Raw genomic sequence first — 16,119 nt, 5'->3', positions numbered from 1 at the left:
TTTTTGTAGTTATTTGAATATTTTGCAAATAGTTGAATTTATCTCACAGTTAAGATTTTTTCAAAGTTAATTTTACTTTTTCAGTTATGAAATCATTCAGTTTACAATGTGTAATTCTAAAATATTTTCCTTGAAAAATGTTCCAGTTTTATTCAAAGTGGTTAAATATTATAATTTAAATTTATTAAAAATTAAACAATTTTGTTTACTTTATTTTTATTTACTGTATTTAAAACGATCTAAAAATATTTACAATTTGAAAGAAAAATCTGTAACATTTTAATGTAATTTTTGTAATTTGGTGGGGTGTTTTAAAATTTTAGGAAACATTCTGAATAATGTTAAAGATATTTAGAAGTATTGGAAAAATAATTTAAAACTTAGATATTCAAAAAATTTAAAGAATGTTGATTTTTAAAGATGTTGAAATAAAATTTGGAAGCTTTCGAATGATTCTGAAATGTTTTATTATAATAAAAAAATGTTCATAAGATTACTAGGAACATTAAAAATAATTTTTGTTTGTTTGTTCGTTTTTTTTTGTTGAAAAATTTAATTGTAAGCGAGTTCTTAAAAATACTTAAAACCAAAGACCTTAAGAGATATTTAACAATTTTGTGCAGATTAAAAAATAATTTAAAACTTGAAAATATTTGAAAAAATTCAAAACAAAATGTAGATTTTTGAATATTTTTAACCAAAATTAATCAGATTTTAAAGCATTTTGAAATATTTCAAAAGAAAATTAAGATTCCTAGGAAAATTGAAAATGATTTTTTATTCAGAAAAATTAAGTTCATGAGAATATTTAAAACGAATTAAAAATATTTCCAAAAATGTAAAGTAAATCTATAAGATTTTAAAGCCATTTTTTTAATATGATCGGATGTTTAAAATTTTTAGAAAATTTTCAAATTATGTTAAAAGTTTTAAAAAAATGAACAAATCATAAAAATTTTGAAAGTATTTTAAAAAGTGTAGAAAAATTAACATGTTTGAAGATAAAGCTATTAAGATTTCCACGAAAATTGGAAATTACTTTTTATTTTTAAAAATTTCATAAGAATATTAAAAAGGTTTGAAAATATTTTCAAAATAGTAAATAAAAAACCTGAAATATTTTAAAGCAATTTTTTTTATTTTTTAGGTTCTGAAAATTTCAAGAAAATTTCGAATAATATTAATGATAGTCAGGAGTCTTGAAAAAATAGTTTTTAACATACCTGGGAACATTTTCAATGATTTTTTATTTTGAAAATTAATTGCAAGCAAATATTTAAAAATATTTAAAACCAAATTTTGACGAGTAGATAAAAATTGAATAAGTATTAATTTAGAAAAATTTCGAGTAGGATTTCAAAATATTTCCATTATTGTAAAAAAAACTAAGATTTCAAAGCATTTTTTTCAAATTTTGCAGGATGTTTTAAAAAGCTTAGAAAATTGTTGAATAACGTTAAATATGTTGAGAAGTTTAAAAAAATAATTCAAAACTGTACAATATTTTTAAAAATGTTTTTAAAGCTTTTTCATGATTTCGATTTTTTTTTTAAATAAAAAAGTTTCTTGAGATTTCTGGGTAAATTTAAATGATTTTTTTATTTTGAAAATTAATTTTAAGAGAATATTTGAAAAAAATGTGGATAAATCAATAATAAATGAACAATCATTAATTTAGGAAAGTTTAAGTCAGTTTTAGAGATATTTAAAAATTTTGAAAAGATGAAAGCATAATTTAAAACTTAAAAATATTTCAAAGTGTGTAACAAAAATTTCATTTTTGAAGATCTTGAACAAAAAAATGTAGAAGATTTCTGAGCATTTTGAAATCTTTGAAAAAATATTAAGATTGGTAGTAAAATTTTAAAAAAATTATTTAATTAAAAATTAATTCCATAATAATATTGTAAAGATTTAGAAATATTTCTCAAATAGGACCAAAAAAATCGACAAGATTTTAAAGAAACTTTTTCATTTGACAGAAGATTTTTAAGCATTTTAAAATGCTTTAAGACAAAAAATTACTAAGTTTCCTAGGAAATTCGAAAATGCTTTTTTTATTTTAAAAAGTTAGTCCCACAATAATATTTAAAAAGATTCCAAAATATTTGCAAAATTGTAACCAAAAAATCTATAAGAATGTAAAGCAATATTTTTTTTAGTTTGATAGGATGTTTTAAAAAGTTTTGAATAATGTTAAAGATATTTAAAAGTTTTGAAAAAATAATTTAAAAATGGAAAAGATTTTTGAAAAAGTAACGAAAAACGTAAATTTTTTAAAGAATTTTGAAATGTAAAAAAAAAAATTTTTAAAATAACAATTTTTGGAGATTCCTCGGAAAATTTTTAATGATTTTTTTTTAATGAAAATTAATTGTAAAAAAATATTCAAAAGTATAGATTTTAAGGTAATACAAAAATTTTCTAAGATTCCTAGGAAAATTCTTATTTATTTTTTGAAAATTAATCGTACGAGAATGTTTAAAAAGTGGTTAAAAATGTTGATGTATAGAACATTATTAATTAGAAAATGTTCTAGTAAGTTTCAGATATTTAGAAGTTTTGAGAAAAAGAAGAAAAAATAATTGAAAACTTGAAAATATTTTAAAAAATATATCAAAAATTTAGAATTTGAAAAAAACTTTAGATTTTAAACAAAAAATTTAGAAGTTTTTAAAGCAATATTTTTTTAGCTTGATAAGATGTTTTAAAAAGCTGAGAAAAGTTTTGAATAATGGTCAAGATATTCAGAAGTTTCGAAAAAAGAATTTAAAAATGGAAAGGATAATTTTTATGATTTTTTTTTAATATTACAATTACATGTGAAAAAATATTCAAAAATCTAAATTTTTAAAGATGTTGAAATAAAATATTGAAGCGTTTTAAGGATTTTAAGATAATACAAAATTTTCTTAAGATTCTCGGGAAAATTTTAAATAGTTTTCTGTTTTGAAAATGAATCGTTAAAGAATATTTAAAAAATAAATTTTAATGAATAAATAAAACTTGAACATTTATTAATTAAAACATTTTTCCAGAATTTTAAGAGATAAAAAATTGTTGAAAAAATAATAAAATTTTTTTTAAGATTTCAAAAAATGAAAAAATTTAGATTTTTATGTTCAAATCGACTTTTTAAGCGTTTTAATAGTTTTAATATTCATAAGAGAATGTTTAAAAAATGCTTTAAAAATGTTGATGTATAGGCAACATTATTCATTTAGAAAATTTCCCAGTAAGTTTGAGATATTTAGAAGTTTTGAAGAGAAGAAAAAATAATTGAAAACTTGAAAATATTTTTAAAAAAAAATGTACATTTTGGAACATTTTGAACAAAAAATTCAGAAGATTTTAAAGCATTTTGAAAGGTTTCAAAAGAAAAAAAGATTTTTATCAATCTTTTTAGGAAGATTGAAAATGATTTTTTTATTTTGAAAAATTAATTTCATGAGAATATTAAAAAATGTTTCAAAGACAGAAAAATAATTTTAAACCAGAAAAGGTCCAAAAAAATGTAGATTTTTTAAGTTTTTTAAATCAAATTTTGAAGCTTCTTGAGGATTTTGAAAGGTTCCTGATATTAAAAAAATATTCTCAAAAATCCTGGGAATCTATTTAATTATTTTCATTTTGAAAACATCTTTCAAAACAAACTTTCATCCATAAATAACAATTGAAAAATTATTTATTTTTAACGATTTAAAATAAAAATAATGTAACTTTTAATTTTAAAAAGTGTTCAGTTTAGGAAAGAAATTTGTAATCGTTCAATTTTGAATGTTTTTAAATTAAAAGTGCTTAAAATGATATGATTTTGAAAATATACAACTTTGTTGATTCACTCCTTAATTTAGAGAATTGAAAATTATCACGTGGATTTATATAATAGAATCTATCGAAATAATTAGAATTTAGAAGAATAAAAATGAATTTTAAAAAATCCAGAGAATTTAAAGGAATTCAGGGTGAATTCCAAAAAACTCGATATCACTTCAAATCTTTGAAACCCTACTAATTTCTAACTAAAAACAGGGTGGCCGTTTTAATCAAAGAAAAAAATTCCAGTCATTTCCCGGTTTTTTGCGGTTCGCAAAAATTTTTCAAGGTCAATGAAATTTAAAAATCTAACTCTTCTAAAAAAATTTCAATTTAAAGTAATAAAAAATAAACAACAAATTAAAGCATTCAAAGTGGAAATTTTGAATTTTAAACTTTAAAAATTGAATACTCTAAATTAAAGTATCAAGCAATGAACTTTAAATTGAAATTTTTTTAGTTTCATTTAAAATTAAAATTAAATTAATTTAAGTTAAAATCATTTTCGGAACTTAAAAATTTTTTAAATGAATTTAATTTTTCCTACAACTTTTAGAAAATCCTGCAAATTTAGAAAAAAAAAATATAAAAATTTTAATTTATAAATAACAATAGAACACTTATTATTTTTACGAAAAATTAGAGTAATTTTTAGAGATATTTAAAAGTTTTAATTCGGCTATTCATACCGAAATTTTTGTACAAATACCCACAGCGGAATTTAAATAAAATGTAGATTTTTGCAGATTTCAAATAAAGAAAATTTAGAATCTTTTCAAGAATTATGAAAGGCTTAAAAAGAATAAAAACATTTTCTAAAGATTCCCAGGAAAATTGAAAATGATTTTTCATTTTGACAAATTATTGTAATAAAAATTTTTAAAAGATTTTAAGTTATAAAAAAAAGTTAACACTTTTTGTTTAAATTAATAGAAATCATTTCAAGTTTTTAATTAATTTTGAGTCTTATAAAAACTTCTAAACATCTCTTAAAATTACTCTTTTTACAAATAATAAGTATGCAATTATTATTTATACGTTAAAATTTAACAATTTCACTTACAAATGAAACATTTTTTAAATAGAAAAATTAAAATTAGAACGTTAAAAGTTTAAAAACTCTTCGAAATTCTAGAGATTCCAATCTTTCTTTGTAAAACAATTAAGTTTTGAAATTTTTCTATAAATTAAAAAATTTCAAATTAAATGGCTTGGAAATTAAATAATTTATACTTAAAAAATATTTTTAATTTAATAAAAGCCTTTAATTACGACAATATTATTATGGAGTTATCTTTAAGATAAAAATAATTTATAAAGCTTCAACCGCACGTTTATATTTTTAATGACTAAAAAAAGTAGTAAAAATAATATATTAATAAATTGTTCAATTAAACCTTATATGAAAAATAAATTTGCATCTGAAAATTATATTAATTTCAATTCTTATTAAGACTTTCCAATTGAAACAGTAAATATCTGTAAATTCTCAAATTTTAAACGGATTTAGATTCGTTTTTTCATATCAATTATTGTTCAGTTTTTATACTTAAAATGCAGATGCATTACAAAAATTATTTATTTATATTTACATTTGATAAAATAAAACTGTTTTTTATCCAAACTTCAAACGCTTTTGATTTTTAATTGTTCAAGTTCAGGGTAAATTAAAAAAAGTGTGATTAATGACTACCAAAGAATTTAAAAGAATTTAAATGAATTAAAAAAACTTTTTTAAAAGATCGAAAAAATCTATTTATTTCTGTAAAATTTGAGTGAATTTAGAATAATTTAAGGGAAATGAGAATAATTCGATAAAAAACTAAGCTGAAGTTAAAAAGTAATAAGTGAATTGAAAATACTTTAAAATATAGTAAAATTGAATGAATTTAGAAGAATTAAAAAAAAAAGAATTTAAAGTAATTCAGGACGAATTCCAAATAAAATTTCAAAGAATATTTTTAAAACTCGGAGATTTTCGAATTCAAAAATCAGTTAAAAATGTATTTGTACTTTGTTTTAATAACCGAAAATATTTCAAGTTCCTTAAAATCTCTTGAAATCTCTTTACATTGTTTAAGGGTTCAATTATGTAAACAAAAATTTAATTAGAAAAATCCCTTGAATTAAGTAAATTTAGAAGAATTCAAGTGATTTAAAAAAATCAAGAGAAATTAAAAAAAATGCAGGGTGTCGACCAAAAAATAATTTCAAAGCTTTTCAAATATGGAAAACTGGGAAATGACAGTGAATTTATTTTTTGACCGGGAATTTTACAAAATATTTATTCTAAAAATTTTGTCCAAATTTGATTTCAACCGTTTTTTAAATAATTTTTCAAATTGTGATTTTTTAAATTATTATATCATTCAGTTTAGAATGCTTAATTCCAAAATCTTTTACCTTAAAATTTTTCCATTTTAGATTTTTAATTTTTAAAAGCATATATTTTAATTTAAAGAATTTCAAAATAAAGTTTTAAAGGTTAAAAAAAATTATAAGTTTTTAAAATCGAAGATTTTTAAAGAAAAAACAGGGTGGCCGCCAGACCGGGAAACCGGGAATTTTACGAATTTTCAGAAGAAAAATCTGCCCGAGTTCTAAATTTTTTGTTTAAAATCTGCAAAAATCTACATTTTATTTTAAATTCGGCTGTAATTATTTGAAATTATTTCAAGTTCTAAATTTCATTTGACTCTTTTTAAAACTTCTAAATATCTTTTAAAATTACTCTAATATTTTTCCAAATAATAAGTGTTCTATTATTGTTTGTAAATTCAAATAAAATTTTTTTTTTAATTTGCATGATTTTCTAAAAGTTACAGAAAAAAAAATAAAATTATCTTTCTCAAGATTTTGAAATAAAATTTTAAAGCTTTTAAAGGATACCTAGACTATTTAAAATAAAAAAAAATTAAGAACTTTTGAGTTAAAAAAAATATTTTTCAATTTTTAATGTGCCTAGTTTAAAATTACTTTAAAAAATATAATTTTGATATTTTTAAAAGTTCATTGCTTGATTCTTTAATTTAGAGTATTGAAAATGTTAACGTGAATTTATATTTTTGGTACTTAATCTAAATTTGTATTTTATTTAACATTTTTGAATTGAACATTTTTAAACTTAAATTTTACAAGTCTGTAATTCAAGTTTTCCATTTTGAATGCTTTAATTTGTTGTTTATTGCTTTAAATGGAAAAATGTTTAGAATATAGTTAGATTTTTGAAATTTCATTAGCCGTGAAAAATGTTTGCGAACCGGGAAAAAACTGGGAATATTTTTCGTCGATTAAAATTAATTTAATTAATCCATGTTTCATAGAAACTCTGTTTAATCAACTTTATTTTTACATCCCATTATCGCAATTAATATTAAATCTATGACTCGTTTCCTTAAAATTTATATTGCCAAATTATAACTGCTTTAAATCTAAAATGAATGATTATGTCCCAATAATATTCTCAGCCTTTTGTAATTATTCGAGAATTTAATTAATTTTTTAACTCGCTTCTGGCTCCTCATTTTTTCGCTTTCCAATCAGTTCCTGCTCACGACGCAATTCTTGTTCTCGTTTATGTTCTTTCGTGAGTGCTTCCTTTTGTTTTGTTTTTTGCAATCGCTGTGCACGATTCTGCAAATAGAATTTATTACAAGATAAAAAAATAAAAAGATAAAATTTACCCATAAACTTGTGTGTCAATTTATTTAAGATTTGCAATTCTTACTTTTAATTTCGAAGTTCTTTCGTGGATTGAACTCATTTCCGATTTTAAGGAAGCCAACTTTCCTTGATATTTGTTTATAATCGAAAACTGAAAAAATAAAATGGTTTTAGAAATTTGAGCACGCACACTAGTCAACAGATTTTTTTAAACAAACAATCTGAAATAGGATATGAATTAGAGGTCCGTAAAATAAAAAAAGTTATTTATTATATAAAAATGTGAAATGAGTAAGCAAAAATTATTGTTTTCCTTAAAAATGGATTTTAAATTTTTCATTAAAATATTTAAAATCAATAAAAAAAATACAAGACTCAAGTTGAGGACCTCTAAATAATAAATTAATAATTTAGTTTACCATTTCCTTTAAACTCGGCTCTTCTTGTACTTCGTCGATTTTTTTATTTTCATTTTTCATCTCATGAAGCAAACTTTCTTGTTTGGTCCTAATAAGGAAATCAAAATTAAATTTAGAGATTTTTTGTTTGAATTTTGAAAATCTTGAAAATAATGAATCCTTTTTTGGAATAGATTTCGAAATATATCTTTTACGTTAATTCTTTGAGCTCCTTTTCGAGTTGTTCGAGTGGTGGTTGATAAATACTTAAAAGACCCTGGGAAAGTTCCTCCACAGCTTTTTGTAAATCTTCTGAAATTGCCAGCTCCTTATTTTCCCTGAAAAATTTAAAAGGTAAAAACTTTCAATGAACATCAAAAGAAAATTTAATTGAATAAACATAGCTTAAAGCATCTTGAATTTAAAAGAATTCAAAATTTATAATCATTTCTTATTGAAAATATTCAACATTTAAAATTACTCAAAATGTTTATAAATGTTTAATTTAAAACTTTTTTTTATTGGGAAACATGCTACATTTAAAAGATTCGAAAATTAAAAAATATCAATAGTCAAAAGGATCTTGAATTTCAAAGCATTTCAAGTCTATGAACATTTTTTATTCGAAGCAAACAAAACATAAAAGCACTTTAAAATTTTTTTACAAATTTATAGACAAAAATCTTTCACTTTAAGAAATGCTTAATTTCAAATTTTAATTGTTAGGTGTACATTTTATTTTTTAAAATCTTAAAACTGTGAATCTAAATTGATAATACTTTAAAAAATTGAACTGTTCTTTAAGATTTAAAAAGAGAATAATAATTAATTTTACGAGACTAACTTCAAAATAATATATTCGTAATTAAAAGCTTTTATTAAAATTTCACATATTATATTAGTATAATATATTGAAATTTAAATCATTCAATTAAAAAAATTTAATTAAGAGACATAAGAATGCGTTAATATTTAGAAATATCTGACTGTTTATTTAAAATCAAGGAAATTGAAGAAATATATAGAAGTTTTGAAAAAATTCAAATTCAATTTAAAATTTGTAATGATTTAAAATAATTTAAACAATGTGTCTACGTATACCCACAAAATCCGGCTATAAATAATAAAATTTCGGTGTAAATAGCCCACGGCCTAATTTAAAACAAAATATAGATTTTGGCAGATTTAAAACACAAAATTTAAAAGCTTTTTGAGAATTTTGAATGGCTTCAGAAGATTAAAAAACATTTCCTATGGAAATTGAAAATGATTTTTATTTTGAAAAGATAATTTTGAGTGATTGTTCAAAAAGATTTAGAAAGATTTACAAAATTATCAAAAAATGAATGTGCAATATTTTAAAGAACTTTGTTTAATTTGGTAGAATTAAAAAGAATTTTTTTTAAAAATTAGATTCATTTTAAAGGATGTTTAAAAGTCCTGAAATAATTTCAAAAATAATATACATTTGAAAAAAATGTAAACAACATGCAGATGTTTCAAGAATTTCGAATAAGATTTGGAAGCATTTTCACCATTTCAAATATAAATAATTTAATTTTTAATTCAAGAAGTGTTCAGTTTATGAAAAAAATGTAATCGCTCAACTTTTAATGTTTCTGACTTAAAATTGCTTTAAATGCTATAATTTCGAAAATTTCTTAATTCATTGATTGATTTTTCAATTTAGACTTTAGAGCATTGGAAATGTTTTATACGTGTAAATTATTCAGCATTTTAATCAGTTTTAAATACAAAATTATTGAATTAAAAAACTGTTAAACTTCAGTTTTAAAAGCTTGAAATTCAAAAATTCCACAATTAATTTACAGCTTGAAAATTGTACCAAAGACCACAATTCCCAGTAGTTTAAAATAATTTAATTTCAAAGTGTAAAATACTTAAAAACATTCGAAATTTAAAAATAAAATAATAAAATAAAAATAATAAAAGCATCTTGAAACCGCAAGCATTCAAAATTTATGAACGTTTTTTTTTCTCGAAATAATACAAAACTTTCGATATTCAAAAAACTTGAAATTTAAACACACAACATGTTTAAAAATTAAAAACATAGCACCTTTTTAATTGGAAAATATTCTACATTAAAAAATACTATTCACTTTTAAATTTTGAATATAGTTTAAAATAATCTAATTAAAAAACATAAAAAATTTTAAAACAAACTATATTTGAAACATTCGAAATTTAAAAATATTCGTGATTTTAAAAAAGTTCCAAATATACAAATATACTCAAAATGTTAAAAATTTCTATTTAAAATCTTTTTGTATTGGGAAACATTCTATATTCAAAAAGATTCTGAATTTAAAGAATGTCAATAGTTAAAAGCATTTTGAATTTGTAAGTAATCAAAAATTTATAAACGTTTTTTATAAAAAAAAAAATACAAGATATTGAAAATGTTCGGTATCGAAATATTAGAAATTTCAAAATACTCAAAAAATGTAGAAATTTAAAATGAAAAGTTTTTTGAATTGGAAAAAATTCTACATTTGAAAAATGTAATATTCAAAACAGACAAAATGTTGAAAAATTAAAAGCAAAGAAAATTTTAAAACACTTGATATTGGCAAAAATCGAAATTTACAAATATTCGCGATTTGAAACAGTTCGAAATTAAAAATAAATAATTGGACAATTTTTTTCATTTAAAATTTATAAATGAACATTTTTGGTCGAAAGAATACAAAACTTCAAAAAATTGAAAACATTCCAAATTTGAAAATATTTGCGATTTGATAAGGGTAAAATTTAAAAACACTTAAAATGTTTAAAAATTTGTAATTTAAAATCTTTTCTTATTGGAAAACATTTTACGGTTAAAAGTATTCGAAATTGAAAAAATGCCAATATACTTTAAAGCATCTTCCATTGAAAAAAATTCAAATTTTCAAAACTTTTCTGATATATAACATTTAAAATTTTAAAAAATTCAAAATGTTTAAAAGCTCAAAATCAAAAACCTTTTTTTTTATTGAAAAACATTCTACATTTCAAAAGGTCAATAGTTGAAAGCATCTCGAATTTAAAAGCATTGAAAATTTATAAACATTTTTTGTTCGAAAGAATAAAAAACTTTCGATATTGAAAACATTTGAAATTTAAACACACAAAAAATTAAAAACATAGGACATTTTTTATTAGAAATAATTCTAAATTAAAGAATATTTTAAATTGTTCAAATGTAAATATAATTAATAGTACTTCAATTTGAAAGCATAAAAAACTTAAAAACGTTTGATATTCAAAAAATTCAAAAGCATGTGAAAGCATTCAAAATTTATAAACGTTTTTATTAAAAAAGTTCGAAGTATGAAAACACTGAAAACGTTAAAGAATTAAAAATATGAAACATCTTTTTTTTTTAATTCTACGCTTAAAATGGCACTAAAGTTAAAATTTTCCAATAGTTAAAAGTATCTTGATTTTGAAAGCATTCACAATTTATAAAAAAAAAAATTACGAAAGAATACAAAACTTAAAGCCTTTTGATATTGAAAACATTTAAAAATTAAAAAAAAACACCTAAAAATGGTTAAATATTCGAAATTTAAAACCGTTTTTATTGGAAAACATTCTACATTTAAAAATTCCAATGGTTGAAAACTACCTTAATTGGAAAAGATTCACAATTTTTAAACGTTTTTTTTATCCGAAAGAATATATAAAACTTAAAAACATTCGAAATTTAAAAATATTCCCGATTTGAAAAGTTCGATATTTAGAAACATTCGAGATTTAAAAACCCGACAAATTTGAATAAAATTAACACCGTAAATCATAAAAATGATAAATTCTTGGATTTTAATCCTGCCTAAACCCTAAATACTGTATTTTAACTTCCGTTAAATAATTTACTGGATTTTACTAATTTTTAGGTTAGGACTACGAAAATTTATCTGTCAAAACGGTTTTATATTACTTTCAAAATGAAAGCCTCTTACACCTTTCTACGAAAAACTATATTAGAAATGAAATAATATTTTCCGTTTTTTTCTTATTTTTGAAAACAATTTATTAATTTTATCATAACTTTCTTTTGCTTTGATGACTTTAATATCTGTCAAATTTTGAGGTTACCTTCCGGAGGATCGCAGTTGCGGTTGAATTTCACTGGCCACTGTAGATTCTTCAACATCAGTCATCATTTTTTTATTTTTTTTATATATATATATATGTAGAAATTAGCAATTTTTGTCAGACTAATTTAGATAATTTTATATTTTATTCAAAATACACTTCACAAATTTACGGCATTTACGTCTTTATTTACGCCCCATGCATCGCCCCCACTTTCCTGTTTTCTTACGATCCGGAGGGGAATTGTCGGTTAAACTAATCCAACAGATGGCGCCACGAAAAGTAGGTCTGCCTTTTTCATTGAATTGCATTAAGAAAAAGCAAAAATAATTAAAAACTTGATGCTGTTTGCGAATAAACAAACAAACAAAAAAATGAAAAAATAAGTCTAAGTATTACTAATTATTTAAAAAAAGAAAAAGTCATGAAAATATGTAGTTTAATATGAATAAAATTTAATTTTGAGATGCATTTTCAAAGCATTTTCTATTTTTATAAAAAAATTTTTTAATTTTATATTTTTCTGATTTATTTTGCTCATATTATTGATTCTATTATTTGTCAGAGTTAAACATAATTATTTATCGTTGAAATTATTAATGTAGCTAATGAAAAAATTAATAATCTTCAAAACCCCAATGACAAAAATATTTAAAACATATACATGATCAGAAGAATTAATAAAAAATATATTACTTATATCTAATATAAATATAATAATAATTAAACTATATAAGACTACAACTTAAGTTGCAATGTAAAGAATCTTTGTACCTATAAAATCTTAACAATTTCAAGTTTTGAAGGAAATATTTTTTAAAAGTAGTGGTAATTGTAATTAAAGTGTTTGAGGTAAACATTTGTTAAAAAGTCAATGACACGAATGATAAATGAGAAAATGGATATAATATAATTTAGTATAATGTATATATTTATTAAAATTGAACCAACAATCGTATATACATTTATACAGTTCAATAATTTATTCGTTGCTTAATCTTGAAAGCTGTTTTTCTCGCTGCATTCAGCCCCTAATAATTTTATTGAAAAATTTTAATTTAAGGGAGATTTTGAATTAAATAGTTAATTATATTATTGCAAATCTTATTTCTAAAATAAACAGACTATAGGCTATTAAAATCTATAAATAAACGTACTGTTCTCATGACGCACAGTTAGAGGAAATGCACTTTTTTAATTCAAAAATGTCCAGAGCCTTCAATTTTCTTGCGATTTTGAATTTTTCTGTTTTAAATTAAAGATCATTAAATTCTATAGATCTTGACTCTCCGAACTTTTGTCTCGTCTATTTTTTTATTAATAATTTTTCCAATCAAAGTATGAACAAAGTCTTATTATCGATGAAAATTTTTTTGTTGCTAAACGTGCTTCCCATTAATGTAGAAATGACATTTATTAACAAAAATAATTTAAAAGTTTACAATAGCCACTGTGATAAACAATTTTTGTGGCAAAATATTAGAATTTGCGATTTTTCCAATTAGAATTTCCTTCAATGCCAGAACGACTTCAGGTATTCCTTAAAATAATAAATATTTAATAATATTTGAATAAACAATAACAATTTAAATTTTTGTAAAAAAAATAGATAAACAAATTTTAAATGTTGGCCCTTTCGCATAGAAATTTTTTTGGCACTGAAAATGTTTTAAGCTATTGGACGAATGACTGCTAGTCACAAAAATATTAGAAGAGTTAAAAATAACCACTGTTATTAACAATTCTTGTGACAAAATATTTAAACTTAAGGTTTTATCAAATTTAAATTTTCTTTGATGGCCAAGTCGGTGGGTTATTGTCAAAAGATTTTGTACTAAGTGAATCTTAGCATGCAGTGTTACGATTCATTTTCAATCTATTACGATTGAAAACCCGACTTTTTCCGAGTGATACTGCCAACATTGGGATATTTTTTTTGTAAATTGTTTATAAACATGTAAGTTGTTATATTCCACTAAATGTGATCAAAGATACATTTTTTAGGAATATCCGTAGCCATTTTAGTGATTAAAGAAAATAAAATTTTTGATAAAACCTTACGTTTGAATATTTTGCCACGAGAATTATTTATAACAATGGTTATTTTTAACTTCTCAAGTATTTTTGTGACAAGCAGTTATTCGTCCAACAGCTTAAAACATTTGCAGTTTAAAAAAAAATTCTATGTGAAAGGAGCAAAAATTTAAATTTTCGCATCTAATGTGTTTACAACAATTTAAATTGTTATATTTTATCAAATATCATTAAATATTTATTGTTTTAAGAAATACCTGAAGCTTTTAGCAACAATAAATGTTACCAATAATAAGACTATTTTTTAATTTGTTTATCAAATTTGTTTGCAACAAATAAATGGCATAATAAACAAATTATTTGTATTTTATGAGTCCCTAAACATTAATTTAAGACAATATAAAGCTTTCCTGATTAGTTATTAAAGCGTAATAAATTGTTATGTACAAAATTTCAGTTTTTCCATACATTGAGTAGAAAAATTATTAATAAACAAATAGAGAAGACAAAAGTTCGGAGCGTCCAGCTGAACGAAAAAAGTGAATTTAAATATATACACTGAATATATACATTATATTAAATAATGTTAAATCAAAAATATACTTTTTCTTTTTTTAAATAATTAATAATAGTTACTCTTATTTTTTCATATATATATATTTTTTGTTAATTTGCAAACAGCATCAAGTTTTTAATTATTTTTGCTTTTTCTCAATGCAATTCAATGAAAAAGACAGACCTACTTTTTGTGGCGCCATCTGTTGGATTAGTTTAACTGACAATTCCCCTTCGGATCGTAAGAAAACAGAAAAGTTGGGGGGTGGGGGTCAAGTTCGTTAACCAGCCATTTTGGATGAAAATTCAAATAGTGGGCACATTTTGAATATTTTTGAGACCACTTTTTTCGAAATTAAAAAATTCTCTGTACGGTTTTTCATAGTATTCAAAAAGCCGAACAATTTATCTTCATGACTTTTTCCGAAAAATAAAAAATTACCAGAGTTATAGCATTTTCAAAATCCAAAAAAAAATAAATAAAATGAACATTTTAAGCCAAACAACGGATGATACAAAAAAAAACGTTAAGAGAAGAAAAACGTTGCTTTTTTGGAAGCCCTACAAGATCATTATAACAACATTTTTTACTTGGTCGAAAAGTTGAAAATTCCAAATTTGATCGTACCAAAAATAATGAAAAATTCAAAAATTCCATTTTTTTTTGGTCGAACTATGCAAGATACGAAAAAAATTAAAAAGCTCAAATTGCGCGCCCTGGAAATAACTACAAATTTATAATGAAACACTTTTCGACACAAGTTACGAAAAAAAATGAGACAAAACTTGTTCATCCAAAAAAGAGCTATAATTTTTGATAGGGCACGCAGTTTTTGCTTTAGTCTAAAAAAAAAAAACATTCAAAATAAAAATATTAATTAAAAAAAAAAACACGGCACAAGGTACGAACTAAAACTGACAAAAGTTTTTCGCCCAAAAAGATTTATAAATTTATTCTTAATCATTTATCGATAGGTCGAGTAGATTTCCTTTTAATCGTAAAAAGTAAGTTTAAAAATAAAAAAAATTAAATTTTTGTAAAAAACGCAGAAAAGACGAAAGAGAACATAGGATCCTATATAGGTTCCTGTATTAGACCCGATGCAGCTTAGAATACAATTTATAGCAAAATAAGAAGCAAATAATAAAAATAATCATGATAAATACAATTTGCTCTTAAGTGGACAATGGTCGTGGGGGCTAAAGCGTAGGCTTTGGACCCACTCCGTCGGCTTGCGGGTTCGATTCCCGCCTCGCAGTCTGGAAGAGCCTCGGCGGCCCATGCGGTAAACACTAGCCTAGCAAGGGAGAAGAGTTGTTCATCTCCGGAGAGTCGTGGAACTGGTACCTCTAGAGAAAAAGGTATTCTCTAAGTAATTAAGGCTGTTGCTCTTGATGGTTCGGAACCCACCTTAAAATGTAGGTCCCCCTTCCACCACCAAGTAAGTGTGTGGGGGGTGTGTAAAGGAACAAAGAAGAAGGTGCAAGAAATATGTAAACCATTAGAGGACACATTAGAAGCTTCCATTCCATTCCATGCAATTTGCTC

General features: G+C 22.3%; 1 protein-coding gene across 1 annotated transcript; it reads right to left on the bottom strand.

Annotated features, from left to right (window-relative positions):
• Positions 1-7,131: 7,131 nt before the first annotated feature.
• Positions 7,132-12,187, bottom strand: LOC117169779 (biogenesis of lysosome-related organelles complex 1 subunit 6-like). The gene is made up of 5 exons (XM_033356290.1): positions 11,982-12,187; positions 8,093-8,215; positions 7,899-7,986; positions 7,544-7,630; positions 7,132-7,449 (listed from the first exon to the last, which is right to left on the bottom strand). Exons 1-5 carry the CDS (start codon positions 12,047-12,049, stop codon positions 7,318-7,320), a joined length of 498 nt encoding a protein of 165 aa, XP_033212181.1. The 5' UTR covers positions 12,050-12,187; the 3' UTR covers positions 7,132-7,317.
• Between the last annotated feature and the right edge of the window lie 3,932 nt (positions 12,188-16,119).

This window comes from Belonocnema kinseyi, chromosome 1 (genome assembly GCF_010883055.1).
Source record: "Belonocnema kinseyi isolate 2016_QV_RU_SX_M_011 chromosome 1, B_treatae_v1, whole genome shotgun sequence".
NCBI classification, from domain to species: Eukaryota; Metazoa; Arthropoda; class Insecta; order Hymenoptera; family Cynipidae; genus Belonocnema; species Belonocnema kinseyi.
Note: the sequence above shows the minus strand (reverse complement) of the source record. Positions and strands in the feature narration are given on the sequence as shown.

What these genes read in the sequence shown, in the direction of transcription:
- LOC117169779 (XM_033356290.1), bottom strand. Translation starts at nt 12,049, where the DNA reads ATGATGACTGATGTTGAAGAATCTACAGTGGCCAGTGAAATTCAACCG. An exon ending in AAGGAGCTCAAAGAATTAAC is followed by an intron (nt 7,987 to 8,092) that starts GTAAAAGATATA and finishes TTTCCTTATTAG; the next exon opens with GACCAAACAAGAAAGTTTGC. An exon ending in AAAGAACTTCGAAATTAAAA is followed by an intron (nt 7,450 to 7,543) that starts GTAAGAATTGCA and finishes TTCTATTTGCAG; the next exon opens with AATCGTGCACAGCGATTGCA.